The sequence below is a fragment of the Tachysurus vachellii genome, chromosome 13 (genome assembly GCF_030014155.1).
Source record: "Tachysurus vachellii isolate PV-2020 chromosome 13, HZAU_Pvac_v1, whole genome shotgun sequence".
NCBI classification, from domain to species: Eukaryota; Metazoa; Chordata; class Actinopteri; order Siluriformes; family Bagridae; genus Tachysurus; species Tachysurus vachellii.
Window position 1 is genome coordinate 5,321,601 of NC_083472.1, and position 27,694 is coordinate 5,349,294.

The following is a 27,694-nucleotide window of genomic DNA, read 5'->3' on the forward strand; positions in this document are numbered from 1 at the left end:
GCTTTGTGTATTTGATGATAAGTTTGTATTTGTTTAAAATACAACAATCTGACCCATGTTTCCGGTGTGTTCTCTGTATGATGCCGATTATTTATTATTCAGGTTCCTGTTGGGGGGTTTTTTGGTGGTCAAACGGAGCCTTGTGCTGCTGTTGCTGCTGCTGCTATAAAACCGAAATTAAGTTAAAAAAGCGCGTAAAGATGACTTTTTAACCCGATGACTTGATCTCTTTAGACGCTCAGCACACGCAAGATACAATTGCTAGTTGTTTATAGAGAAACCGTTCCGACTTTCGCGGTGCTTTTTTACAAGCGGATTAAAGTGAGCGGCCTGCGGCGTCCAGAGAGCAGGAAAATCCGCGGATCAGATTGTGGCCTTCGGTCGGTTACGAAACCGGAACATATTTTAATACATTTTAAAAGGAGGGAAATTGAACAAATTCTGATGCCAATTTGTGTTCGGGGAAACGAAGAGGTATGTAAAGAAAAAAGCTAATAACGTGTTTAAACGTTTATTTTTAGTGAAATAACGATGTATCCTGACGGCTAATGCTAATAGCTAGTTAGCCGGCTTGCTCTCCGGGATCAATGAGAATTTTTTCCATTTTGTAAACAGCACATGAGCGTGTAAGATGTTTTATTTGTTTAGTTTTAGCATTAAGATTGGTATTTTCTTTTTTGTACTTTTCTTCGTGCACTCTACATTCGTTTCGTGTGTAAAAATGTAAACCGAGCCGAATAGCTGCTAATGCTATTGCTATTGCTAATGTAGATAAACAAGTGGCGTAAATGTTTGTTTATTCAGTTGGTAAGTAAATAAACGGTGCATTTTCTTATTCTGCCTGTTGAAAGTGTGAGGTTTTGTCTGAGTATTTCCAATCCCCCGACTTTATATTATATTATTTTATTTATTTTATCTCGTATTAAAAGCAGAGCTGGTTCATTTCCAGGCAGAACAATGGGAGTTCCAACGAGCAGCATCATCTTCTTCCTTCTGACCGGCTGCAGAGTTTTCCAACTTTCCTCTTGTTTAATTACTAGTTTAAACACTAATCACTGACTCAGATCCATCACTGATCATGATTAATGAGGAGTTTTGTTTCTAGAGCACCCTTACATAAAAAATAAATAAATAAAATGCAAAAGAAAAAAAAACAACATAATGAATGATTCAAATACCAGTTCAGCACAGAGTTAAGTACATGTAAATAAAATCAAATCAAATGTTGGGATTAGAACCGTATCGTATAAACGGTAGGTTCAACACATTTGGAGCCTGAATTCTGTCTCGTTCCAGGAACCTACGACAAGCCAGCTCTTGATCCTAAAACCCCAAAGTGGATCAGAATCTGTCAGGCGTTCAGAGATGTATGAAGTTACCGATCCATTATGATCTTGAGATTTTGAGGTGTTACACTTGGAAATGTTTGAGAGCTAGAAGGATTTCAAGCTGAGAATCACTGAGATCTTTCTCTGAATTAAAAGGAATGAAACAATGGTTAAACTCTGTTATGTGCTTGGTTTCCATGTTCACCTGGGTACAGTAGATAGATTTTTCTTTCTCCTCCATTTTCCTAAATTTTCTTTAAACTTGCATTTTTTTTTGTCATGTCAGCGGTGTGAGTTTGCCTGCCTTATATGGAGTTTTGTGGGCATCCCTGAAAGCAAATCGACAATGCTGTGTAACGCCTGATAATTTACAAGTGATTGTCATTCATCGCCATAGACACCCAGCTCAAAATTTCCAGTTCTGTTTACAATGCAAACTCTGCTTAGCGATCGATAAAACAAGGCTCAGTGTCAGTATTCATCACATTATTGTTATAAGCCGAGCCCAAAAAACAATTCTGGTCAGCAACGTTCTGTTCGTGTGTGCTTGATGATGAGCGTTGTGAATGAACATACAAGGAGCACTAACCGAGGTAACAACATAACGCGTTTCGAGCAGAAGTGGAAGCGAGATTGTAATGTTGAGAAGGCAGTAGAAAGCGGTGTCTTTCCACTTCTAGATTTTTCTCTGTGTCTATATTTGCTTACTTGTTTATTGGAAGTAAAAGTTTGATCAGTTTGTTTCAATGCAACGTGTTTAAAACAAAAACTTCACTAATCCTGTACAGATAAGTAAAGGAACCCAGAGTAATAAAGATGAATGGGTTAAAAACATGAGAGCAGGTAGATAGTAATGCATGAAAATGCAGTGCAACCGACAGCTGGATCGTGAATTACTTGTTTTTTCAAGTTATTGATGAGCATCATAGCATATATTAATCTATAAATTTACAAGTGACACAATCTTAAATTTTGTCTGTATTAGAAATTAGAAAATTGAGTCACAGTCGGGATAATAAACATGCCAAAAAAATGAAAAGTACCATTAAAGCGAGTAACGGGACATAGGGCTAAGTATGGTGACACACCGTGAACACACACCCAGAGCAGTGGGCAGCCATTTATGCTGCGGCGCCCGGGGAGCAGTTGGGAGAGTTCGGTGCCTTGCTCAAGGGCACCTCAGTCGTGGCCAGCACGAGACTCAAACCCACAACCTTAGAGTTAGGAGTCAGACTCTCTAACCATTAGGCCACGACATTAAATACATAACATTAAATATGGGGTATTAAAATTTGCCTCCTCGGCATCTGTCAGCCTAAAAGTGGACGTCCCATTAAGACACGGGCTACAAATGAAACTGTTGTGTATATATGAAATACTCAATGTTTCATACTCAATGTGAAATACTCAGATGAAATACTCTAATGCTCAATTCTCATGTCGTCCTTGACTTGTGTATATAACAGGATGAAAGTATGGATCAGGGCCAAGTTGAAATAAAAAATATCTTGGACACGTTCACCTTAGTCTTGGCAAGTGCTAACAAATTAGATAAAAACAAGTTATTTATAAATGTGTGACCTATTAACTGTATTATTTATCACAAATAATTCATTAACTGATTTCCTCTTTGCAGGAGTGAACACGTCTGAAGGAATCTGGTGGAACTGGTGTGCCTGTGATTGTTCATCTTCCATATCTTGTTTTTCACGTTGCGAGGATGCCCCCCACAGTGTTCTGAGCACATTTTAGAGCCAGCAAGTTCTCCTGGAGGTTTGAGGTGTAATACATCTCCAATTTCTCACCTGTGGTGGTCCTACTGAGCCGTCAAAATTAGTTCCTCGTTGCCCCCCCACTTGTCGCATCGCGGCCAGTCCAGCAACCCCTTCCCTCTGGAGTCACACGCCAAGCGGTCCCACTACGGCACCAAGCTGAATCCGTACACACGGGCACGGATGACGGAGGCATGGCAGCAGCATGCTGTTGCCCCGCCTCCTGTCGTCCACACCATCCCGCCGGGGGCAGAGAACGCACTTGGATGCGCCGTGTACGGCATCGTGCTGCAACCAGATGCCCTGCAGTCACAGCAGCAGCAGCAGCAACATCACAGCCAGCAACACAGCCAACAGCACAGCCAGCAACAACATCCGGCTCAGGCGCAGCAGCCTACATTGCAGGTGGGGAGCGAAGGAGGCCACAAATGTGGTGCGTGTGGCCATGACATCTCACATCTGGCCAACCCGCACGAGCACCAGTGCATGGTAAGCCAGGACCGCTCATTCCAGTGCACACAGTGCCTGAAGATTTTTCACCAAGCCACAGACCTCTTGGAACACCAGTGTGTGCAGGTGGAGCAGAAACCGTTTGTGTGTGGTGTGTGCAAGATGGGCTTCTCTCTGCTCACGTCGCTGGCACAGCACCACAATGCACACAACAGTGGGAACCCCATGAAGTGCTCAATCTGCGAGAAGACCTACAGGCCTGGGTCTTCAGGAAACGCCACGCCAACGTCTTCAGGCAGCAATCCTGCTCAGCCTTCTGGTGACGGTGCATCAGCAAGCAGCAGCGCAGCAGTTGGTGCTTCTGGACAGCCCACCTTTGAGTCCTCGGCCCCTTACAGGCCCTACAAGTGCTCTGTTTGCTCAAAGGGTTTCCGCCACCTATCAGAACTTACACGACATGAGCGCGTGCACACAGGCGAGAAACCATACAAGTGCGATACGTGCGACAAGAGCTTCAGCCAGCAGTCCCACCTGCAGCACCACCAGCACACGCACAGTTCGGTGCGAGCGTTTAAGTGTGCCGTGTGTGAAAAGAGCTTTAAGCACCGCTCACACCTGGTGCGACACATGTATGCACATTCGGGAGAGCATCTGTTTAAGTGCAACGTGTGTGAGCTGCACTTTAAAGAGTCATCTGAGCTGCTGCACCACCAGTGTCAGCCGCAGGGCACGCGGCCATTCCGCTGCGCCACGTGTGGCAAGGGCTTCAAGCGGCCGTCCGACCTGCGCCAACACGAGCGCACACACTCCGAGGAGCGGCCATATCACTGCGATGACTGCCAAATGAGCTTCAAGCAGCAGTATGCTCTTGTGCGTCACCGCCGCACGCACACAGCTTCGGGAGACCGACCGTTCAAGTGCAACCTGTGTGACAAGGGCTTCCTGCAGCCCTCACACCTGCTTTACCACCAGCACGTGCACGGCATGGACAACCTGTTCAAGTGTGCCTCATGCGGCAAAGGTTTCAGCCAGTCGGGCGAGCTGCTACGGCACAAGTGCGGCGAGAGCTCAAGCCCGCCCATCAACCCGGACAAGCCGTACAAGTGTGACGTCTGCGGCAAGGCCTACAAGAAAGCATCAACGCTGCAGCGCCACCAAACCACACACTGCAACGAGAAGCCTCTGAAGTGCTCGCTGTGTGACCGTCGCTTCCTCTCGTCGTCCGAGTTCGTTCAGCACCGCTGCGACCCGTCACGTGAGAAGCCGCTCAAGTGCCCCGACTGCGAGAAGCGCTTCAAATACTCGTCAGAGATGAACCGTCACCGGCGCGTCCACACCGGCGAGAAGCCGTACAAATGCGCAAGCTGTGATAAGGGCTTCAAGCAGAGAGAGCACCTTGCCAAACACCAAGCCGTTCACTCCAGGGATGCTCAGTTCAAGTGCGTGTGGTGCGGAGAACGCTTTGCAGATCTCGGATTGCTCCAGGAGCACACGGTCCAACACACTGCTGAAGGAGGCGGATACCCAGTTTCTTCCCTTATTCAGTGACCCTCCTGTGGCGTTCCTCTGTTTTTAGATAGCTCCAAATACTAAGCAAGTGGTACATTCACTTCCTCACCTACATGTACACGAATTACTCCATTGTTCCGTTGGACACCACTTCATCTCGGACAAGCAATAGGTGCTGAAATTTAGAAGCATCGTTCTCTTTCCAGCCTTGATTCAAAGCTCCATTTTTATTACAATTCAAGGGAAAATAATGAAGGACAAACACTTTCTATGGCGAGCAGAGAGAGGGAGAGACGAAGAGACGTCTCACTCTGGAGTCTTTATGCCAGTCTTTCAGTTTGGTATTTAGTTTAATCACTCTTTTATCCGTCAGAGCACGAGTTTATATTTAAAAAAAAAAAAAAAAAAAAAAAAAAGAGGGGAAAAAAAAAGGAAAAGGGTGAAAAAAAAAAGATATAGTTGACAGTAGCTAGTGCGTTTTTAGATAGTGTTTGTGTGCTTTTTATTTTTATTTGCAGCTACAGATCCCTTTCTACCAATCAAGAGTGAGTTGATGGGAGACTGGTCAGTCCCTAGCCATGCTCTGAAATGAAGAATACTGTAAATACGTACTCGCGTCACTGTTGCAAACTGTATTGCCTACTTTTAGACACCTTGGCTAGACGAAGCTGACCAGACGTTCCGTAACAGATGGGGGTTAGCCTACTTTGTGCTATTACAATATTATGAACTCTTCACGCTGTCTTGTTAGTGTGTGTATGCCCTTCAACTTGGCAGAAATTGTATGTACCAAAAAAGAAAAAAAAAAGGAAGTACTGTATGATACCCCAGAATGGGCATGTTGTTAACCAGGTAGTCCATCACCGTCTCCGCATTTCAGCGCAATATACATAAATATATACTATATAGAAATATATACGTTGCTCATTTACACATACAGTTCATATTCCCACAAGTGTGACTGTCCTGAAGCAGCTTTGTGTTACTGTAAGTACATAGGATAGTATGTATACGTCACGTTTTCTAGTCCTGTCTTTAGTCTTTCTTAAAAACTTTTATAGATTTTTTTTATTATTATTATATGGAGCTCTCTCAAATTGTCCATTAATCTTTTTTCTTTTTTTTTTTTTTTTATTTGCTTGGTAGATTTCTAGGCATTTGTTTATGAAGATGATGATGATAGTGGTGATGGTGTCATACGCGAGTAGTTTTGTGCACCTTGATGATTCGTGTTCGTTCCCTCACAGACGAGGATTCGGGGTTTTTTTTTTTTCCCTCCTTCTTTTTCTTTTTCTTTTTTTCCCCCTCATTCAGAACCAGCTTTGAGAATAGGTCAATGTCACAACCTCCCTTAACGTCAACCAGACTTTGACTATGACTCTGTACAGTAGCATGAGCGAGATTTCTACAGCCTGTATAGATTTATTATATTTCCTGTTGACTTGCCTGCGTTTATACTGTAAAATGACGCCCGCGCGTGTGCCGTCTTTCGTTTTTTTTTTTAGTATGAGAACAATTTCCTTTCGCTCTGTGATGTGAGATGAGTGAAGGTCGATGCCCTCTCATCCATTCTATGTTGTTTAGTGTCCTTAATTTGCCGACAGTCAACAAGTCATCATTTTTGCACCCTAGACCTTGAGCGAATGTGGACGCCAGTGCAGAATAAACGTACGCAAATCTCTACATCTCCTACTTTTGAACTCCAAGGTGGAGGTGGTAGTTTTGCACAAGCGAGGTTGTGTGGCACTCTTTTTGTTTTTTTTTTAATCTCCATTTTTACGTGGCTGTGATTGACGAGCAGGCCTCTGAGGGCCGTGCAGTATTATAATTAACACCTGCCATGTGGAAGTCGGAGCTCTAGCTACATTTGGCCTTAAAAGCATGAGCGATTCAGGGTGTATCCATAGCCTCCATGTTTATATTGTGGTTTTCATTTTTATATATATATATATATTTTACATATACACTCTTAATTAAACATGTTTTTCAAGGTGTTTTTTTCCCCCAGGCATTAAAAGTTTGACTCAACAGGCGGTCGGGATTCAAGAAAAAAAAAGCCTTTTTTTTTTTGTTTGTTTTCACATTTCCATTGTGGTTTTTTTTTTTTTTTTTTGTTATTAATATTGTTTAAAATTTCTATATAAATATATATACTTGGTAGGAGGGTCGGGGCCACAAAGGAAGGGATGCTGGGTAATAAGGACGATGGGGACATTCTGGCTGGAGGTGAGGGGTTTTTGAGCGTCTGTGGTCCTGCACTCTGCCTCGTGCATGCCTGCTGTGTTAGTTCCTGTAATCTGTTTTAAAAATGTTTGTGCTCCACAGCACACTTTAACTCCTCTTTAGCTTTTTCAAATTGTAGACTGTGGATGAGTTAGTAAGAAAAATTTCATGTGGAGATGGATGTGACATTTATGCTAAATATCTGTATGTAGCATTTAATATACACAGCACTAACTAATAAACTTTCTCATTAATAATGCGTGGGGTTTGGAATTTGAATGTTTTATTTCAGCCGGGTTTGTGGAAAAATGATGTGCAGGTCCATTTTATAAAGAATGAATAAGGCATATAAATATTAAATAAGGATTCAGGTCGATCGATCGAAAGGTTGATGGGTTTGTTGATCAGGGATTAGTGCTCCTCGCTCTTACTGCAGCCTCCCAAGTCTCCTGGACTCTTTTTCTTAGTCTTCGATGTCATCTGTAGATTATACAAAGACGACAGTTGCGTATTTTGTATTTTCTACAGTGTCTGTAACAATGAGCTACACAACCTTGGAGACTCATTCCATACATCCCCTCACAGAAAACGTAAAACAATCAGGTATTAGAATGATGAACCTGATTAATATAAAATTTATATAAACTTTTATCTGTTGTTCTAGAAAATTATTCAACAACCTCTAGCCAGAATTGAGATTTCAGGAGTGATGTGGTATATTTATAAACCTAAATGAGCCTGATTTATCCTTAATTATGAATTAAAAAGCTTTCCAAGTGATTGTCAGTCTGAGACACTTTAATAAACCATGCTTGGTCCTCCAACATAGGTCAAATTTTAATTTTGCCTCGGCTCACCTTAGCAATCCTCTCTTTACGCTCCAAGGACTTGATGGTCTGCCTGAGTTGATCATTCGTGGCCTTGGCTTCGACGTATTCCATGACCTCAGGGACACGGAAATTAGCCGACTGCTCTTTCAGCTTCTTATTCAGATCCTCGGCCTGAGCTCGCTCCTGCGTACAGGATACACAGAGAAATGTGTCTGTAAAAATAAACAATAATAATTGTCTGAAAAGACTTTCAGCTCACATTTCCAAAAGTGAAGGTTATAACACCACTAATGAAGTGAGAATGCAGAAATATTAAACAAGTCACATTTTTAAACATTACATTTTGGGTTGTTTTTCCAGTGGGGTGTGTGTGTGTGTGTGTGTTTCATAGCTCCAGGGTTTCCCAGTTACATCCTAAGCTCGTGTCATTTTCTGACTGGCGTTTCATTTGCTTTCCATATTATTGGTTTCTTTGGAGGTCTCCAATTTCCTCTCAAAAGCATCCAGAGATGTGGATGCACCACACTAAATTGCCCCTAGATGCACCGTGACCCTGAGCAGGAGAAGCAGGTTACTGAAGATGAACGGATGATTGAATGCCTTTCAAACCTGATCTATTCTGATCTTGATTTATGCTTGAACAGATTGAGAGCTGAGGAATTTGGAGGCCAAATCAAGACCTTGTGCACTTTATATTCCTCAAACCATTCCTGAACCATTTTTGCAGTGTGGCAACGTCCAGTATCGTTTGCAATGAAAATGTTTAACTGGGTTTGAAAAAATGTATAGTTAAGTGGTACAATCACAAAAATACCAGGTCCTGAGGTTGGCCAGCAGAACGCTGCACAGAGCACCATACCGCTAGCTTCCCATAGCGCATAATGGCGAAATCTCTTCCCCAGGTAAGTGACATACACACTCGGCTGTTCACACGATAGAAAAGAAAGCGTGATTCATCAGACCAGGTCACCTTCTTCCACTGCTCCATGGTCAGTGGACAGGGGTCAGCATGGGAACTCTGACTGGTATCCACTTAAACAGCCCCACAGGGAGGAAGCTATGATGTTCTTTGTGTCCTGACACCTTTTCTATCAGAGTCCGGAAATCTTTTTCCGCATTTTGTGCTACAGTAGCTCTTCTGTGTGATCGGACCAGGCAGCTAGCCTTCCATCATCATTCGTTCCAATGAGAATTGCCTACCCGTGGGTTGTCCTTCCTTGGACCTGCTGTTTTCGAGACCGCCATCACAATCTGTCCCTTTGACAAAGTCATTTTTCCTGCTTCCAACACACCAACTTCAAGAACTGACTGTTCACTTGCAGCCTAAATATAACTCAATGTAAACAGATAGGAATCTTAAATTGAAGCCGTCCTCACCTTCTCGACCTTCTGCTGTTGCTCTCTGATCTTTGACAGCTTTTCTTCATGTAAAGCGATTTTTCTGCTCAGCGAATCTGATTCCATCACTTCCTTCTTGAGCCGCTCCTGCAACCGAGAAACACCATGATGCATCAACACAGGTCTCTTTATATTCTCAGCATGGTGCTTTTATACAGCGGTAGTTTATGTTTAATAGTGCTGGACACTGTTTTGGGGCTGGAAAAAAAGTGGGCTAAACATACAGCTCAGTATCATGTTTTCTATACGTTATATACGTTACAGCTTCTCTTCAAGTTGTATGTATGCGTTCGACTGATCTGTTGAGAGATGATTGCATGTAAAGTTGTTTTTCTCTCTTCTTTTGTACAGTATTTGAAGTAATCTTTGATTTATCTCAACATCGCTAAGAGTTTATAGTTTATCACATGTTTCTATAGTAATAACTCATTCACTGTGACTCTAACCGACTTCTAGATGTTTATTCAACCTTTATAGAAAAAACACACTTTTTTGTCTAATTAACATTAAAATTAGAGGTTGTTGATGGAAAGTCTTAATAGCTGCTGTATTGTAAATAATAACTTCATTTCATGGACGTTCTCCAACACTGTAGAGGATTCATGGATAAAAACATGGGTGCTACACATGGGTGCTACACATGGATTAAAAAGCATGAAAAGTCATTCATTAATGCATCAAATCGCTCCTGATCCCAAAGAGCAGTGTTTTTCTATTTTGTCCTGGAAAACCTTTTGTCCTGCACGTGATAGGAAAGTCAGGAATGGATGACATGCAAGAAACAACAAATGTGTAGAACGTTTTTGAAACCCACGTGGCACCTTTTCTTAAACCAAATGAGGTAAACAGAACACGGCATCCTCAAGGTAAACAGTACACTGTATGATCTAATGTTGGAGCTTGTGTTTTGGATCTGTACCTTGAAAAGGTTCAATACATGTTGGCTCTTTCGAACCAGCATTCTGTGATGCAGCAGTTGCTCCTGGAACTTCTGCAGAAACTCGCGTGACTGGGTGTTCTTTTGAGTCAGGTGCTCCAAATCGATCCTGGACAGCTTCTCTTGCATCTGTTCCTTCCTCTGCACCATGACCTGCTGCTTCCAGTTTTGTATCCGCAAAAACTTGTTTCTCCTGCGAATCCTTTCCGTCAGCGTTTCCTACAGTAGCAAACAGAAATGTGGCCACAGGAAAGTGGAATTAATTATTTCATATTTTTCTTTACAGCTTTCATTTTGAAAAGAGAAATATTATTATCTGGGAATTTTCCTTTCGGGAAAATTTTTGCTTTCAGACTTTAGGAGGTTGTGCCTCAGTGGTAAAATGCCCCTTGCCCTAATGAAAAAATGAACAGTTGTTCAATATGGCTTCATCTTTACTGAGGTTCTGTTCCATTTTTCAACACACAGATTACACAAAATAAATGGTAGATATTCGTTTGCTGTTTGTATTTTAAGTGGTGGCAGGACGAGACACCTGAACGGATCTAATGTTCATGCTACGAATAGGAAGTAGAAATAGTAATCAATGGGAAGGCGGAAAAAAGTCATGATGCATTAGACCAGCTAGGAGTAAAAGTGGTCAAGCCTCAAATTTAAAATGGTCTTATTCTGTATTTCTAAGTATTTTTCTGTGATCAGTTAAAAATATCCAGAGCTGCTAATTAGCGCCATCCAGTAGCAGGTCTGACAAATTGCCTTCAAAATAAGCCTCTCTTTTATAATATTTTGAGGCTAGATTCATATCTTTGTTTGGCAACCCTGGTTAATAATATTACCTCTTTACACACAATCTGCTAGTATACCGATATCTATTCTGGGATTATTCTAAAAAATGAATAAAAAATATTTAAGGCTTCAATTTGGAATTGGGGCAATTTTCTGTTCATTACAACAAAGCTGGGAGATTAAGATGAATCTATAATAGAATCTATAGTAAGACTTATTTACAAGAACATGTATGCCAAATAATCTATGACTAAAAATCGGTTTGTTTAAAAAAATAATAATAATAAAATATATGCATACAGGTGCATCTCAATAAATTAGAATGTCATGGAAAAGTTCATTTATTTCACTAATTCAACTCAAATAGTGAACCTTGTGTATTATATAAATTCAGCACACACAGACTGAAGTAGTTTAAGTCTTTGGTACTTTTAATGATGATGATTTTGGCTCACATTAAACAAAAACCCACCAATTCACTACCTCAAAAAATTTGAATACTTCATAGGACTAATAAAAAAACATTTTTAGTGAATTGTTGGCCTTCTAGAAAATATGTTCATTTACTGTATATGTACTCAATACTTAGGGCTCCTTTTGCTTTAATTACCGCCTCAATTCGGTGTGAACAGTCTGTGGCACTGCTGAAGTGGTGTGGAAGCCCGGGTTTCTTTGACAGTGGCCTTCAGTTCATCTGCATTTTTTGGTCTCTTGTTTCTCATTTTCCGCTTGACAATAGCCCATAGATTGTCTATGGGTTCAGGTCTGGTGAGTTTGCTGCCCAGTCAAACACACCAACACCATGGTCCTTTAACCAGCTTTTGGTGCTTTGGCAGTGTGGACATGTGCCAAATCCTGCTGGAAAATGAAATCAGCATCTTTAAAAAAGCTGGTCAGCAGAAGGAAGCATGAAGTGCTCTAAAATTTCTTGGTCAACAGGTGCAGTGACTTTGGTTTACAAAAAACACAGTGGACCAACACCAGCAGATGATGTTGCACCCCAAATCATTACAAACTGTGGAAACTTAACACTGGACTTCAACAACTTGGGCTCTGAGCTTCTCCACCCTTCCTCCAGACTCTAGGGCCTTGGTTTCCAAATGAAATACAAAACTTGCTCTCATCTGAAAAGACGCCTCTGACATTGTCTGTGCTTCAGGAGCGGCTTAACAAGAGGAATACGACAACTGTAGCCAAATTCCTTGACACATCTGTGTGTGGTGTCTTGATGCCTTGACCCCAGCCTCAGTCCGTTCCTTGTAAAGTTCACCCATATTCTTGAATGGATTTTGCTTGACAAGCCTCTCAAGGCTGCGGTTCTCTCGGTTGGTTGTGCATCTTTTTCTTCCACACTATTTCCCTCCACTCAACTTTCTGTGAACATGCTTGGATACAGCACTCTGTGAACAGCCATCTTCTTTGGCAATGAATGTTTGTGACTTACCCTCCTTGTGAAGGGTGTCAGTGATTGTCTTTTGGACAACTGTCAGCTCAGCAGTCTTCCCCATGACTGTGTAGCCTAGTGAACCCAATTGAGAGACCATTTTCATGGCTCAGGAAACCTTTGCAGGTGTTTTGAGTTGATTAGCTGATTGATGTCACCATATTCTAATTTTTTTTGAGTGAATTGGTGGGTTTTTGTTAAATGTGAGCCAAAATCATCACAATTAAAAGTACCAAAGACTTCAGTCTGTGTGTACTGAATTTATAGAATACACGAATTGCACTATTTGAGTTGATTTATTGAAATAAATAAACTTTTCCACAACATTCTAATTTATTGAGATGCACCGGTATAATCTCAATGAAGGTTTATTACTAGTTTATTACTAGGGTTTATTAATACGCATCTTACCTTGGTGTTTATTTGCCGCTCGATGTACCCGATGATCTTTTGTGCCCTCTGTGCCTGAACCGGTGTTGTCTGTCGAATTTTAGCAACAAACTCTTCAAACTCATGCCTCTCCCTCTTAATTTGGACCAGACGCCTGTCCGAGTTTTCTATAGCAGCCTGACAGGAAGAGAAACGTTTATGTGGCGGTCATTACCTCTTATTACCTTTTTTGGGGGGAAGCAGTTGTGTATTATTAAACATCTCAAATCATTCAAACAACAACGGACTTGACCATTAATTAATGATTAGTAGTAATCATTTTGAGTGAAAGAAAAACAAAAAAATCTGTGCCATGAAAACAGAAAGCCTCCATTACAGGGTTGGAATCATGCCTCATCCATAAAGACATTTGTTTTGTTTTTAGCACACGGTGAGCAATTCAGAATGAACTGCATTTGAAAAAAATAAAATAAAAGCATTCGCATTCTGACACTTTAAATTCGCTATCAAAATAACAATCCCGCAAAGTGCAGGCTAAAGCAGTTAAACACGGAACCCTGGATGAAATATTTTAACATGAATCCAAAAAACGTGATTTTTAATTTTGAAACTTTCTTTTGAATTTCCAACACTCAATCCTATAATATTGAAGGATGGTATGCAGTGACTGAATGCTCTTTTGCAAACCCCAAAATTAAAGTTTGCTTCAAAATTCTGTTTCAGACCTTATGACAGAAAATATTTTTTGCATTAATAATAGCATTTCTAATGTAACATCTTTCATGAACATCCTCACCAAATTTCTTAGTGTACTAAAATGCAAAAATCTATCCAATCCGATGCGATTCTGCACTGCTTATCCTACAGAGGGTCTCAGGGAACCTGTAGTCTATCCCAGGAGACTCGCTGCACAATGCTGGGGACACTATGGAAGGTGTCCCAAATAATCACATAGCACAATTAATTCAATCAGCCTACAACACATGTCTTTGTACTGGGGGAAGAAACTGGAGTACCCAGAAGAAAAGCACAAGGAAAACATGCAAACTCCACATACATCATATACTGAGATATGAATTTTGGAAGAAGGGATAAACACACCATGAAATGTCACAAAATCCCAAATGTGTTCACTACACTATGGGTGGGGATGTGGTAACCTAGTGGTTAAGGTGTTGGGCTACCAATCGGAAGGTTGTGAGTTTGATTCCTACGTCCACCAAGCTGCCACTGCTGGGCCCCTAAGCAAGGCCCTTAACCCTCAATTGCTCAGTTGTATAAAAAAATAGAGATCAAATGTAAGTCACTCTGGATAAGGGCGTCTGCTAAATGCAGTGAATGATATGAAATGATATGTACACTCTGGTCTCTCAAAATCTCACACTAAAGTGTTGTCTTTAGGAAGGTTAAAGCTGTCTCTTGTAGCTCATCGTGTGAGTTGTCGAATTCACATATTAAATGATAACCTTATAATAATTGACATTTCTTGATAAACTGGTGGTGTCGGACGGCTCCAGCTCTCTCCTCGTCTCTTCCAGCTCTCTCTCTGCGATGTAACACTTCTGTTCCAGTGTCAGGAGATTCGACGGCTCCTGAGATGTTTCGCTGCTTTCAGATCGTCCTCCACACCCCTTACACAACGAACACAGAAACATCATTTGTTTGGAATTAGCCAGAATCCATATAACAGAAGCTATAATAATCTATTTAGCTTCTGTATCTCCACAGAAATTACTTTTGTTTCTATTTAACCATTAACGTTATGAGCCGTTATGACAATCACCGCTTCCTTCTCCATCTGGGATGCAAGCGGTGAGCCCAAGCTGAGAGAGTCCATCCGACTGAGGAAACACTCGAACGTCTCATTCTCTGTCTGGAGAAAGGCATTTGCGCATCTGGAAAATCACAACCATCAGAGATACAGAGACATGAAAACAAAAGGCACAGAAAATGTACAATTGTAATAAGATGTCATTAATAAGACTCTATTTGTCCTGCAACTTCTGCCATTAACACACTTTGTCTTCTGAATCCGTCCTATTATCAGTATAAGATGATGGGGAGAGTCTTTCTGTGATAATAATTCACTAATTCACGTAAATTAATTAAAACCTTTAATAGCTGCTATAAGAAACATTTTTATCAATAAAAACTTCTGACCAATCAGATTGAAGCAGATAAAGTGCGCGTGTAAAGTGCGCGTGGTCGTCTTAAAAACCGTTAGAACTTTCAGGGTTGTTTTCTTTATTAAGATCTTTACCAAATAGATTGTTCGCTTTTTTGCAAGTTCGTTACCTTAATTCTTCGACTTGTTCTAAAGCCGACTTTGTACCGTCTTCTTTGCTCTCCGCCATGGTTGCTAAGGGTAAACGCTGCCGTCGCTATGGAAAAAAAAATACCATGGTAACCTATTTCGATCACTACCGGTACTCAATCCCGCGAAAGCTACAGTGTCCTTCCGGGTCACTTTATTGCGATCTGTTTCCCTATGTTTCCATATATACACACACACACACCGTAGCTGTATGGTACAGGCCAGTGTGGGGGGAGGCGTTTTCAAAAATCCCTCCAAAATCTTTATATAGGAGGGAGATCAGGGAGGGATTTTAGAGCTTTGTAACAATTTCGTTTCTAATAACTTTTTTGGGAAGCGATTTTACTTCGTACAGCGTGAGACAGTAAGTTAATAAACGTCATCGATTTCTATCGCACCCCCTTTTTTTCCTACAGCTGATGGACCGGTCCAATTATTCCGAAGCAGAGGGCTTGTTTTGCGCGAGCCAACTTCGTTACTTTGGATGTGTTCCGGTTGTCGTCCTTAGCAGTTAGCATTTAGCTATTAGCCATCCAATGTAAACAAGGTGTAAACCGAATGGAAACATTGCACACAAACGATATAAGCTTCGTGTTTGGTTTCGTCCTCACGTCAAACAAAACGACGATGTAATTCAGCTAAATAAACTGCCCGAGAATTTAGAAATTGTAACTTTGCGTTTCTTATAAAAAACAAAACAAACAAAACAAAACCCGAGCGGTTTCTTCTTCGTTGGTGTGAGTAAGGCTAAAGGAAATTAATAGGAGAAGTGGATTCATGCGATTTTCTCCATATCTGCCTAGTTGTGTTCATGATTTAAACCTGCGATCTTTTTATTTTTATCTCCACACCTCTTTCGTTTGCACTTGGACGACTCAACACTGTCTTTACATCATCCACATATCGTTATTGTGTCTTTTTCTGTGGCTGCTTCTCAGTCTGGAATCTGCAGAGCAGGTGTGAAACTGAGATCCTGTTTTACAGCAGAAATATTAGGGAACACACACACACACACACACACACACACACACACACTCTCAGGGAAGTCAGAAAAGCGATGAAAACCCTGAGCTGAGTTCCCCAGAGCCTTGTGGATATCTGCTCTAACTGATAACTGCCTCTTTTGGACACGATGCCCGGTCCAGTGGCTGGAAGCACAGCTCGGGTTTACGCCGAAGTGAACACACTGAAGAGCAGAGAATACTGGGACTATGAAGCTCATGTACCAAACTGGAGGTGAGAATGAAACTAATGTCTCTCTTTTGCTCTCTGTCTCTCTCTGTCTGTCTCTCTCTCTCTCTGTCTGTCTCCCCCCCCCTTGCTCTCTCTCTCTCTCGCCCTCTGTCTCTCTCTCTCGCCCTCTGTTTCTCTCTCTCTTGCTCTGTCTCTCTCTCTCGCCCTGTGTTTCTCTCTCTCTTGCTCTCGGTCTCTCTCGCCCTCTGTCTCTCTCTCTCTTTCTTGCTCTCTGTCTCTTTCTCTCGCCCTCTTGTCTGTCTCTCTCTCTCGCCCTCTGTCTCTCTCTCTCGCCCTCTGTCTCTCTCTCTCGCCCTCTGTCTCTCTCTCTCGCCCTCTGTCTCTCTCTCGCCCTCTGTCTCTCTCTCTCGCCCTCTGTCTCTCTCTCGCCCTCTGTCTCTCTCTCGCCCTCTCTCTCTCTCTCTCTCTCTCTCTCACTCTCTCTCTGTCTGTCTCACTCTCTGTCTGTCTGTCTCTCTCTCTCTGTCTCTCTCTCACTCTCTCTCTCTGTCTGTCTCACTCTCTGTCTGTCTGTGACTCTCTCTTGCTCTCTCTCTCTCTCGCCCTCTGTCTCTCTGTCTCTCTCTCCCTGTCTGTCTGTCTCTCTCTGTCTGTCTGTCTCTGTCTGTCTCTCTCTGTCTGTCTCCCCCCTCTCGCTCTCTCTTGCTCGCTCTCTCTCTCTCTTGCTCTCTGTCTCTCTCTCTCACCCTCTGTCTGTCTCTCTCTCTCTCACCCTCTGTCTGTCTCTCTCTCTCTCGCCCTCTGTCCGTCTCTCTCTCTCGCCCTCTGTCCGTCTCTCTCTCGCCCTCTGTCTGTCTCTCTCTCTCGCCCTCTGTCTCTTTCTCTCTCGCCCTCTGTCTCGCCCTCCGTCTCTCTCTCTCTCTCTCTCTCTCTCTCTCTCTCTCTCTCTCTCTCTCTCTCTCTGTGCGTCCCTTTCACTCTGTAGTTTTTTCATCTGTAAATTCACTGAAATGTTAATTAACTGGGATCCAGCCTGCTTATTTAACAGATGTGATCAATAAGAATTCGATGGATGACTGCATTCACTCTGCAATCACTAAAATATCAATACATGCCCAGAAGCCCACCAAGCACCGGTTAGGGTTCGAAATGTAGAAAGAACGACTTGGACCAACAGAATAGTAGCTTTGACTCAGTTAGTGATGTAATGAGTAATTCCAGCATGGCTGTGACATTTGACAAAGTACAGACTTTCAGACTATCACATAAAAGTTCACATGTCCAGTTATGTGAGCTTTCATATAAGAAAGCAGAGTACATATTTATTTACATCTCACTGTATCCATGGAAGTGGATGGAAATACTTCTGAGCCTAATCAATCCATTAAGGAAAAACTCAACACTGAAATATATTAAATGTCTTTATATTAAAATATTTAGGATTGATTTCTCGATATCTGAGGTGAGGAGAAGATATATATTGGAGGTGAGGCAGCTGGACAGACTAAAGGACTAAAGCACCACTGCATCGCTCTCTTCAGGTAGAGACAAAGCAAGAGATAAGTGCCACTATCAACAGGAAATCAAAGTGTAAATTGACCCAGTGTGCGTGTGGTGTTGTGTGTGGGTTTCATACAACACTGAGGAAAGCATAAGAAACCAGTTCAATTTCAGTAAACAGGATTTATTTTTTTTCTTAAAACCTGAAATCTGAGAATTTTATAGATTTGCTTGAAAGCAGGTTATTTGTTGCTCTTGCTGTATAATCGTCTTGACTCTCTCGCTCACAGCAATCAGGAGGACTATCAGCTAGTGCGAAAGTTGGGCCGGGGGAAGTACAGCGAGGTGTTCGAGGCCGTTAATGTCAACAACAGCGAAAAAGTGGTGGTGAAGATCCTGAAGGTGATTTAACACTGAAGAGCCTTCGTGACATAGACATAATGTTCAACAGTTACGTGAAGGAGGGAACAAACTGAGCATGTGAAACTCCTTCAGTTATCAGAACGCTTCATGTTTCAGGAAAAATTCAACCAAAAATGATCATATACAGATTTTTTTCTAATTCCAGCGAAAGTTAAACTAAGAAGAATTTGCTGCATTTATTTTGCATTTATTTGCTGCATTTTATTTTTGCATTAAGATTTATTTTTGTGCTTGATTGGATTGGATTTGTATTTTTGTCACTAGGAAGCTGGCAAGTCTAATGTTACAGGTTTACAACTGTGTGTGTTTAAAAAAAAATAATAATAAATAAATTTTCTCTCTGTATTGAAGTCAGAATCACTTTCATCCACAGCACATACTGTATTATTATTATTATTATTATTATTATTATTAAGACTCACGAAGGAGGTTGAGAGACGTGCATGTCAGCATCTTGTATATTTTTGATCGCAGCCCGTCAAGAAGAAAAAGATCAAGCGAGAAATCAAAATCCTGGAGAACCTGAGAGGAGGAACAAACATCATCCGGCTCGTGGACACCGTAAAGGACCCTGTGGTATGTCAGAAAGCATCAGCAACATGATCCCAGTGTTTTTAAAAATATATATCGTCGCTGTCAGGCGGAAACCTCGTATGTCCAAATTTGGTCAATTTCCCCACGTGGGTCTGTTATTTTTACAAGTTATTAACCAATCTAAAGTCTTGAAAATAGCTTGAGCGCAAATCTCATAACTCCATTGGACACTTCAACTGTCCACCTCTTCCTCACTCCGCGGGAGAGCTTCACGGCATATTTCTCCTTAATAAGAGTCGCAACAAATCAACACGTATTCTGAGGTAAATGTCTTCAAAGCAATGGGCTCAAAGAAAAAAAAATCTTGACCCCCGCTAGTTCTGGTGCTCGTCTGAGGACAGGAATTTAGCGCAAGACAATCCACTGCAACACGGACTAAACCCTGTGCACTGCAGATAAGGTACGGTGTTTTTTTAATTTCCTGAAAAATAACGGTTTTGGAGATACGAGGATTCCGTCTGACAGCGACGATATATATTTAAAAAAAACAGCAAAATTTATTTGATTGACATCTATGCAGGAAAGTTAAGCAGAATTCAGTCAAGTTTAAAGAATCATAATAGATGATTCACATAAAGGATGAAGCGACTCAGTTCTATGTAGATTAGTCCTGTTGTGCTATAGTGACAAATCCACACCACTGACTTCTCACGTTATCGAACATCCCCTTTAGAGTAAAATCACAATCTACGTGATTCTTTTTTTTTTTTTCCTGCTGTTTGTAATTTTAGTTTTTAACGTTTTCCTGTTGATAAATTCCTGACAGTTCTTCTCTTTTCCTCCCTGGGTCTCTCGCTGCAGTCTCGAACTCCTGCCCTCGTCTTTGAGTGCATCAATAACACTGATTTCAAGGTAGACACATCTGGTTCATATTGTACTGCATTGTGTGGGTTAGGGGTTCAAGGTAAACTTATAGGAGATCAGGTCCAGGATCTGGTCCAGCTCCACCTCCTGGATTTTCGCTCTTCTTAATGGAAAAGCTTGATATCTGTGTGGATGGCGATGTTTTTGCAGAAAAGATTTTAGATCGGTGGACAGGTTTTTGTAATTCTAACAGAAAGGAGTAATATGTAATCAGAAATATCAATATACACTTGTCTAAGAGAGTGAAGAGATGAAATGACACTTTAGTTATTATCCAGTGGTGGAAAAGTGCACAAAAAAACAATGCTTTAACAATCTGAAGCAGAACTGAGACAGTAATACACAAAACATCGCAGAGAAATATTCTACACAAATCTGCAGGTGTATTTGTAAAGAATATTCTAGACACACGTTAACACAATTTCAGTAACTTCAGGTACAGTCCAGTTGGTCTATCAAGCTGTTTATGGTTCAAAAACATAAAGCCATCACTTTGTTGCTTTGACATTTGCAGAATACACAGAGTCTTTTACTTTGTGATCAGTTCTTTGTCTGTGTGTAGGAGCTGTACCAGAAGTTAACAGATTTTGATATCCGGTATTACATGTATGAACTACTAAAGGTAAGAAACGTTAGCTGTTGTGGCTTTTTATCCTGATTTCCACTGCTTCTGTATTAATTTATATATATGTGTCTCTGTGTGTGTGTGTGTGTGTGTGTGTGTGTGTCTGTATGTGTGTGTGTGTCTGTATGTGTGTGTGTGTCTGTATGTGTGTGTGTGTGTATGTGTGTGTGTGTCTGTATGTGTGTGTGTGTCTGTCTGTCTGTCTGTGTGTGTCTGTCTGTGTGTGTGTGTGTGTCTGTCTGTCTGCCTGCCTTTGTGTGTCTCTGTGTGTCTGTGTGTGTGTGTCTGTATGTGTGTGTGTGTGTGTGTGTCTGTGTCTGTCTGTCTGTCTGCCTTTGTGTGTCTCTATGTGTGTCTGTGTGTGTGTGTCTGTCTGTATGTGTGTGTGTGTCTGTCTGTCTGTCTGTCTGCATGTTTAGGCCTTGAACTACTGCCACAGTATGGGCATCATGCACCGTGACGTCAAGCCCCACAACGTCATGATCGATCATCAACTGAGGAAGGTTTGTTCTACACTTGTCTCACATTTGGGCTGAACACAAACAGTGTTGTACTGTTCAGGTTGAAGGTTCAGGTTAATGGTGCTGGTTATTCACTTTGAATGTTTACAGTCTAAAATATATTCAGTTTCTTTTCTAAAATCTGATAGGCTGAGCCATGTGGCAATGAAAGCTCATTTTAGCTATAGCACAGTTGCTGTCTATAGCAGTGGTGCATAGCATAAACAGGCCCAGGATTAGAAACAAAAATATTTAGTTACAGTGTGGAAATCACATCTCACCATGGTCTATAAATATAAGGTATTATATTTAGGGGTTTCGAGCACCAATGTCATCTCAAACCTATATTGGAAAGTTCAGGAAAAGAACGCTGTCTGGCTCTAGGACATGTTCATGTCTGTACAGTGGAGATCTGGACCATTTCTTTTTATTTGCTGAAAAATAATTGAGATCTGGACTATAGCATGCCTAGAAGCACCACTATGCTAATTAGTAATCACTGTAAACGCTATAATGTGAATATTCAAATTCAAAATATATTAGTGACATTCACAATACATCATATACAGCAGTGTTTCTCAATGTTCTTGGAATACCGGACCGCCATCACGTCTCAAACCAGCCTCAGCGACCCCCTACCCCCGCTCTCACCCGCCATCCCATTTTCTATCCAATGCAATAATAGTAATTAATATACTCCTTTAACTAAAATTACATTCTACTGCATTCACAATACATTATACAACCATGTGTATGGTGGGCTGAAATTTACTTGTCTTGTGTCTGACTCATACATTTTTTTATGCCATCGGACAATGGTGCTTGCTCCCCTCTGTGTGACAGAAAAATCAATGCGCTGTAAACATACTGGTTGTGTTTTTTAAAGGTCATTTAAAACAATTATTAATTTCAACCTTAATTTTTCTGGTTGTCGTAATAATAATAATTTCTATATACAATAAAAAAAACCATTTATAATAAAATATTTTATAATCATTTTACGGACCCCTGCAATTACGCCACGGAACACTAAGGGTCCGCGTCCCCCAGGTTGAGGAACACTAGTATACAATACGTTTTCTACATTGTCCGTGTTATAATGTAAATAATGAAATAGTAAAAATAGAATTTAAAGGTAAAAAAAAAATAAAATGGAATTAGCCATACAGAAAGAGGAAAAATAGACATCTAAAAAAAAAACAGCCTGTAAATACAATACAGTGACTGATGATATAAATGTAGTCTGACTGTGTATGATTAAAGTGCAAATATGTGCACAGTAACATTAATATTCAACTAGAAGTAAATGTAAGTTGAACCATATATTAGTTTTTGTTTAATGTTTGCGAGTTTGAAATTTTACCCAGCATGTATTGTGTTGAGTAACAGAATGGGATCTTAATTAGTCACCTCTGTACTATAATATGTAAATAGGATAAAGGTTTGCGTGACATTCGTTCTAATGGAAATAAATCCGATTTTCATTTAATCCAGAGCATCTTTGTTATTGGCAGTTTAGTCACATTAATTGATCCGTTCTCAGAAATGCACTAGACATACTTTAGTTTCTGTTGTTGCATCTGTACACATCTGTATTTCTGCTCGATTTTATTTTTATTTTCTAATTTATTTTATAATTCCTTCTGCAGTGTCTAATTCATTTACTATCAAATATCGTGGCACTTATCAGCCACCAGGTGGCAGTGTGAGTGACGGATTTGTGTGGTGTGTGTGTGTAGCTGAGGCTGATAGATTGGGGTCTGGCTGAGTTCTATCACCCTGCGCAGGAGTACAATGTCCGAGTGGCATCTCGCTATTTCAAGGGTCCTGAGCTGCTGGTGGATTACCAGGTAAGACATTACCTCAATCTTTACATCTTAATGATTGATTTACTTATTAATTATGACTATTATTGCTTTCCAGCCATTGCATATCAATAATACGAGGTACTGAAGTGTGGCTTTTTTGTGTTTTGTACAGTTGTATGACTACAGTCTGGACATGTGGAGTCTGGGCTGCATGCTGGCCAGTATGATCTTCAGGAAAGAGCCTTTCTTCCACGGCCAGGACAACTACGATCAGGTGAGATTGGCAGAAAAAAGAAATGAAGGAATGAATTAACGAAAGTCTTTTTCATTCAGAGAGCAGTGTTCATTTTCATTTATCCAAATGGTGGACAAAATTTTTACTGAACGCACTATTTAAATGGTGAGAAATTTGAGCTACTTAAGAAAGCCTGGGTGTTATTGAGTAGAAGTGATGATCATACATTCTTGATAATTGACTGAGTATAATTTATACACCATTTGTTTAAGTTCGCTGTTCAGTGTGTCGTCATTCTTGCTTTAAGTTAACATGAAATACGAGTAATAATAAAAACACAATTTCACAACTGCATTTTTTATGAAATAAGCACAGTACCTGCAAGTGAGCAGAACCTTTGAACGCTATTCGATATCTCCCATTGCTACATGTGCTGTTCTCTTGCATGTTTATTTGACTTTTAGTCAGTGTAAAACTGTACAAACCTCTTTAAATGCGATTCACATTAACATCTGAATTCCAGCTATTTATGCATGGTCCACAATAGATAATATGATTTTTAAAAAATTTTTGCAGTTGGTGCGGATTGCTAAAGTCCTCGGAACCGACGAGCTATTCGGCTACCTGCGCAAATACCACATTGAACTGGACCCACGCTTTAAGGACCTGCTTGGGCAGTGAGTACCAACAGGAGGCGCTTGTGCCACACAGCCAGGTTTATGGCTGTGTGTTATTGCCACAGGGCCAGAAGAAGACACTGATTAATGCTTTGTCATCCAAACGGTTATCGGAATTATTTTTAATGGCGCCCGGATTCAATACTGTAAGCATTAGTTTGCTAGCCTTTTTGTTTTTCTTCTTTTTCTTATTGTTTAGTATTTTTATTTCTTTTCTTGACAAAAGTGCTGACAAAAGTTTCTCGGTTCCAAAGTGCTGACACTGGGGACTCCTTCTAAAAATGCTAACTGTCGTCACCATACACACTGACCTACGATTCCCTGTTACGACAGAAATAATTAGCAAGGTATTAGAACAGGCACATTAATATAAAAATGTACTTGTTTTATCTAGAACATTCTGATCAGATGCGACATTTCAGCACTGCATGGTATGAAGTGAAAGCAGAAAATCAAAAATTTTTTTGCCAATCTTTAAGTACTTTACTGATTGGTTAGTTGGTTACATTTTGAGTGCTTCGTTATTTAATTACATTGTACCTGAATTACATACTTAGTTGAGTTCTACTGGTGTCTGTGACTAGTTGAAAACATTAAGGGAAAGTCTATAGAGTGTATATTGTGTGGAGTGTAAGCTGCTGATTGCTTCTTCTGTGTCTGTGCTGCAGGCAGACGAGGAAGTGCTGGGAGCAGTTTGTGCAGGCGGAGAATCAGCACCTGGTGAGTCCAGAGGCTTTGGACCTGCTGGATAAACTACTGCGCTACGACCACCAGCAGAGACTCACTGCCACCGAAGCCATGGAGCACCCCTACTTCTGTAAGCTTTACGTCCTTTATTGTGTGGTGTGAGGGAGTGGCCGAGGGAGTGGCCGAGGGAGTGGCCGAGGGAGTGGCCGAGGGAGTGGCCGAGTGACTTAGTGAGTGACATAATGATTTAGTGACTGACTGACTGACTTAGTGACTGACTGACTTAGTGACTGACTGACTTAGTGACTGACTGACTTAGTGACTTAGTGACTGACTGACTTAGTGACTTAGTGACTGACTGACTTAGTGACTGACTGACTTAGTGACTGACTGACTTAGTAGCTGACTGACTTAGTGACTGACTGACTTAGTGACTTAGTGACTGACCGACTGGCTTAGTGACATAGTGACTGACTGACTTAGTGACTTACTGACTGACTGACTTAGTGACTTACTGACTGACTGACTTAGTGACTTGGTGACTGACTGACTTGGTGACTGACTGACTTAGTGACTTAGTGACTGACTGACTTAGTGACTTAGTGACTGACTGACTGACTTAGTGACTGACTGGCTTAGTGACATAGTGACTGACTGACTTAGTGACTTACTGACTGACTGACTTGGTGACTGACTGACTGACTTGGTGACTGACTGACTTGGTGACTGACTGACTTGGTGACTGACTTAGTGACTGACTGACTTAGTGACTGACTGACTGACTTAGTGACTTAGTGACTGACTGACTGACTGACTTAGTGACTGACTGACTGACTGACTGACTGACCGAGTGACTGACTGACCGAGTGACTGACTGACCGAGTGACTGACTGACCGAGTGACTGACCGACCGAGTGACTGACCGAGTGAGTTAGTGAGTGAGTGACTGACTGACTGACTTGGTGGGTGAGTGAGTGAGTGACTGACTGACTGACTTGGTGGGTGAGTGAGTGACTGACTGACTGACTTGGTGGGTGAGTGGCTGACTGAGTGAGTGAGTGACTGACTGACTGACTGACTGACTGACTGACTTGGTGGGTGAGTGGCTGACTGACTGAGTGAGTGACTGACTGACTGACCGAGTGACTGACTGACTGACTTAGTGAGTGACTGACTGGTGGACTGAGGGACTAACTAACTGACTGACTGACTGAGTTACTGAGTATGAGCATAAGCATCGTTTTTCTTCATCCAATCCTGACTACCAGCTGAATTAATCATCCCAGAGATTTATCAGATGTTGTATGGTGTATAACAGATAAAATGACGAAGCCCCTTAATTCCCAGGCTCTGATCAGGATTTTATAAAGCTTGCTGTATTTCTGGCTGTTAGCTGTATGTGTTGTTTGTGTGAGATAATGACACACTGTACAAACAGTACAGTTGAAAGGTCATTTAGAACCTTGAACTGAAACCAGTTTATTTAAGTGACTTCTTGACAGTGTATCTGTATATCAACTATTTCTGTTTACTGATCTGTATTTTTATTTGTATAATATTTTGAAATAGAATATTAACTTTATGGCCCAGTCTCCCTACACTGTACATTTACTGTCTACATGTTTACTCCATACACATGCATGGATTTTTAGCTCTCTGTTTTACTGCTTATGTCAGACAACAATCTGTAGACAGAAAAAAGGTACGAGGGACGACTTGAGCTCTGATTCGTACTGTTCTGCTTCCTATTTAGACCCAGTGCTGAAGGAACAGTCTCTTACCAACGTGAATAACACTGTAGGATCAGAAGGATCCAATGCAGCTCGGTGAACAGGTATCTCATTACCTTTTGAATTAAAATGTTCCTCTTAGTGTGTGTTTGATCATCTGACACACACACACACACACACACTCACCGTCGAGTGCTTGCTGCTTTAGTTTCAGGTCTCACCTTAAATCTTTTTATTAAATCTCACCTTAAATCATAATTATTGTTTAATAAATACACATGAATGCTCTTTCATATATTTTTTGTTATGCTATTTTAGTCTCTGCCATTTGCAGAAATTTGGATGTTATGCTGATATGAAACACAGATTATAGTCATGCTTTTATTTGTTCATATTATAGACAGATAACTTCCTGGCTGATTGTTTTGACTATGAACAATTATGCAAATTAGATTTTCCGAAAGGATTTTTCTTTAACATAAGGTTAGAGCGGAAAGCACAGGGTTTGATCTGTTTGTCCGGTTAATCTTGGATTTGTTTTTCAGTTTTATGAATCTGTTATTTGTTTATTTATTTATTTATGTTTTTTTGTCTTTCAGATTTTCAGAAAGCTGAAAAAAAAACTTGTTACCTCAGTTTACCCTTCGTGGCAGAAACCTCTCAATGTGTGTACAGCTGAAGATGGGCAAAAGCAGTATTGACCAGTTTACACCTTTTTACACACACACACACACACACACACACACACACACACACACACACACACACACACACACATACACACACACAAGCGCAACATTGTCCCTCTCTGTATCAGTGAAGGTCGATCTGTCCCCTGTACCTCCATAGGCGCTGAAGCCATTTTAGTTGGGAGATGAAGATGCCTCCTGTTTTATTGATAGGTGAGGAGAGTTGTTGGAGGAATAAGGCCAGTCTCTGCCCCCTCGTACCGTGACCCTGCCTTTGTTTACCTTGCCGTGAAGAGTGAAGCACAGATACCCCGCCCTCACTGTTCTCCTCACCGGTCTGTCTGTGTGTTCAGTATTCAGACCCCAGTGTGGTGTCTTATGCACCACCACACCGAAGACGTGGCATATTGGACCTCATTTCTCTCTGCTCTAGCTAGAAAAGTATTAATGACAATAAATGACTTTTATTTAAACTGTTGTGTTGAGTGAGTTTGAATTGTCATTGGTTAGGATTGGTGAACTGATAAAGGGGGAAAAAAAACACTCAGTGAATTGACTTAATTCAAATGTGTCCATTGGTTACACAGGAGTGAATTGTCTAACATTAACACAGTTAGTTTTTCTTCAGCTCACTTCATTTGAGCTTGAATTATCTGAATAAAATCAACCACTGAGCTCACACCACAACACTGGTGTTCTGCAGTAGACACGTTAGAACTGCACTATTTCATCCCGTATATGTTTTAATGTCCTAAATTACTTCCCATCAGCACAGTTTAGCAGAAAC

General features: G+C 41.1%; 3 protein-coding genes across 4 annotated transcripts; 2 read left to right on the forward strand and 1 right to left on the reverse strand.

Moving 5' to 3' along the window:
• The first annotated feature begins 117 nt into the window (after positions 1-117).
• On the forward strand, positions 118-7,541 carry znf319b (zinc finger protein 319b). The gene is made up of 2 exons (XM_060886039.1): positions 118-474; positions 2,965-7,541. The coding sequence occupies exon 2, from the start codon at positions 3,284-3,286 to the stop codon at positions 5,096-5,098; it is 1,815 nt and encodes a 604-aa protein (XP_060742022.1). The 5' UTR covers positions 118-474; positions 2,965-3,283; the 3' UTR covers positions 5,099-7,541.
• A 111-nt stretch (positions 7,542-7,652) lies between these two features.
• ccdc113 (coiled-coil domain containing 113) lies at positions 7,653-15,553 on the reverse strand. Of its 2 annotated transcripts, XM_060886040.1 has the most exons (8): positions 15,363-15,551; positions 14,851-14,962; positions 14,534-14,698; positions 13,089-13,244; positions 10,430-10,666; positions 9,490-9,597; positions 8,140-8,295; positions 7,653-7,762 (listed from the first exon to the last, which is right to left on the reverse strand). In XM_060886040.1, the coding sequence occupies exons 1-8, from the start codon at positions 15,419-15,421 to the stop codon at positions 7,694-7,696; spliced, it is 1,062 nt and encodes a 353-aa protein (XP_060742023.1). In that variant the 5' UTR covers positions 15,422-15,551; the 3' UTR covers positions 7,653-7,693. The 2 variants fall into 2 exon arrangements, with proteins under 2 accessions (XP_060742023.1, XP_060742024.1); XM_060886041.1 differs by lacking the exon at positions 7,653-7,762 and having other exon boundaries at positions 8,142-8,324; positions 15,363-15,553.
• Positions 15,554-15,603: 50 nt separating this feature from the next.
• On the forward strand, positions 15,604-27,380 carry csnk2a2b (casein kinase 2, alpha prime polypeptide b). Its single transcript, XM_060886042.1, has 12 exons — positions 15,604-16,617; positions 18,366-18,477; positions 18,973-19,074; positions 19,894-19,944; positions 20,519-20,578; positions 21,001-21,084; positions 22,821-22,931; positions 23,062-23,163; positions 23,701-23,801; positions 24,470-24,618; positions 26,242-26,322; positions 26,818-27,380. The coding sequence occupies exons 1-11, from the start codon at positions 16,514-16,516 to the stop codon at positions 26,316-26,318; spliced, it is 1,053 nt and encodes a 350-aa protein (XP_060742025.1). The 5' UTR covers positions 15,604-16,513; the 3' UTR covers positions 26,319-26,322; positions 26,818-27,380.
• The last annotated feature ends 314 nt before the right edge of the window (positions 27,381-27,694 follow it).

Excerpts from the sequence above, each read along its gene's own strand:
- ccdc113 (XM_060886040.1), bottom strand. The coding sequence starts at position 15,421 with ATGGCGGAGAGCAAAGAAGACGGTACAAAGTCGGCTTTAGAACAAGTC. Across the intron at positions 14,963-15,362 it reads GAACAAGTCGAAGAATTAAG|ATGCGCAAATGCCTTTCTCC; the intron begins GTAACGAACTTG and ends GTGATTTTCCAG. Across the intron at positions 8,296-9,489 it reads AACAGCAGAAGGTCGAGAAG|GAGCGAGCTCAGGCCGAGGA; the intron begins GTGAGGACGGCT and ends TCCTGTACGCAG.
- znf319b (XM_060886039.1), top strand. The coding sequence starts at position 3,284 with ATGACGGAGGCATGGCAGCAGCATGCTGTTGCCCCGCCTCCTGTCGTC.
- csnk2a2b (XM_060886042.1), top strand. The coding sequence starts at position 16,514 with ATGCCCGGTCCAGTGGCTGGAAGCACAGCTCGGGTTTACGCCGAAGTG. Across the intron at positions 20,579-21,000 it reads ACATGTATGAACTACTAAAG|GCCTTGAACTACTGCCACAG; the intron begins GTAAGAAACGTT and ends CTGCATGTTTAG. Across the intron at positions 23,164-23,700 it reads GCCAGGACAACTACGATCAG|TTGGTGCGGATTGCTAAAGT; the intron begins GTGAGATTGGCA and ends AAATTTTTGCAG.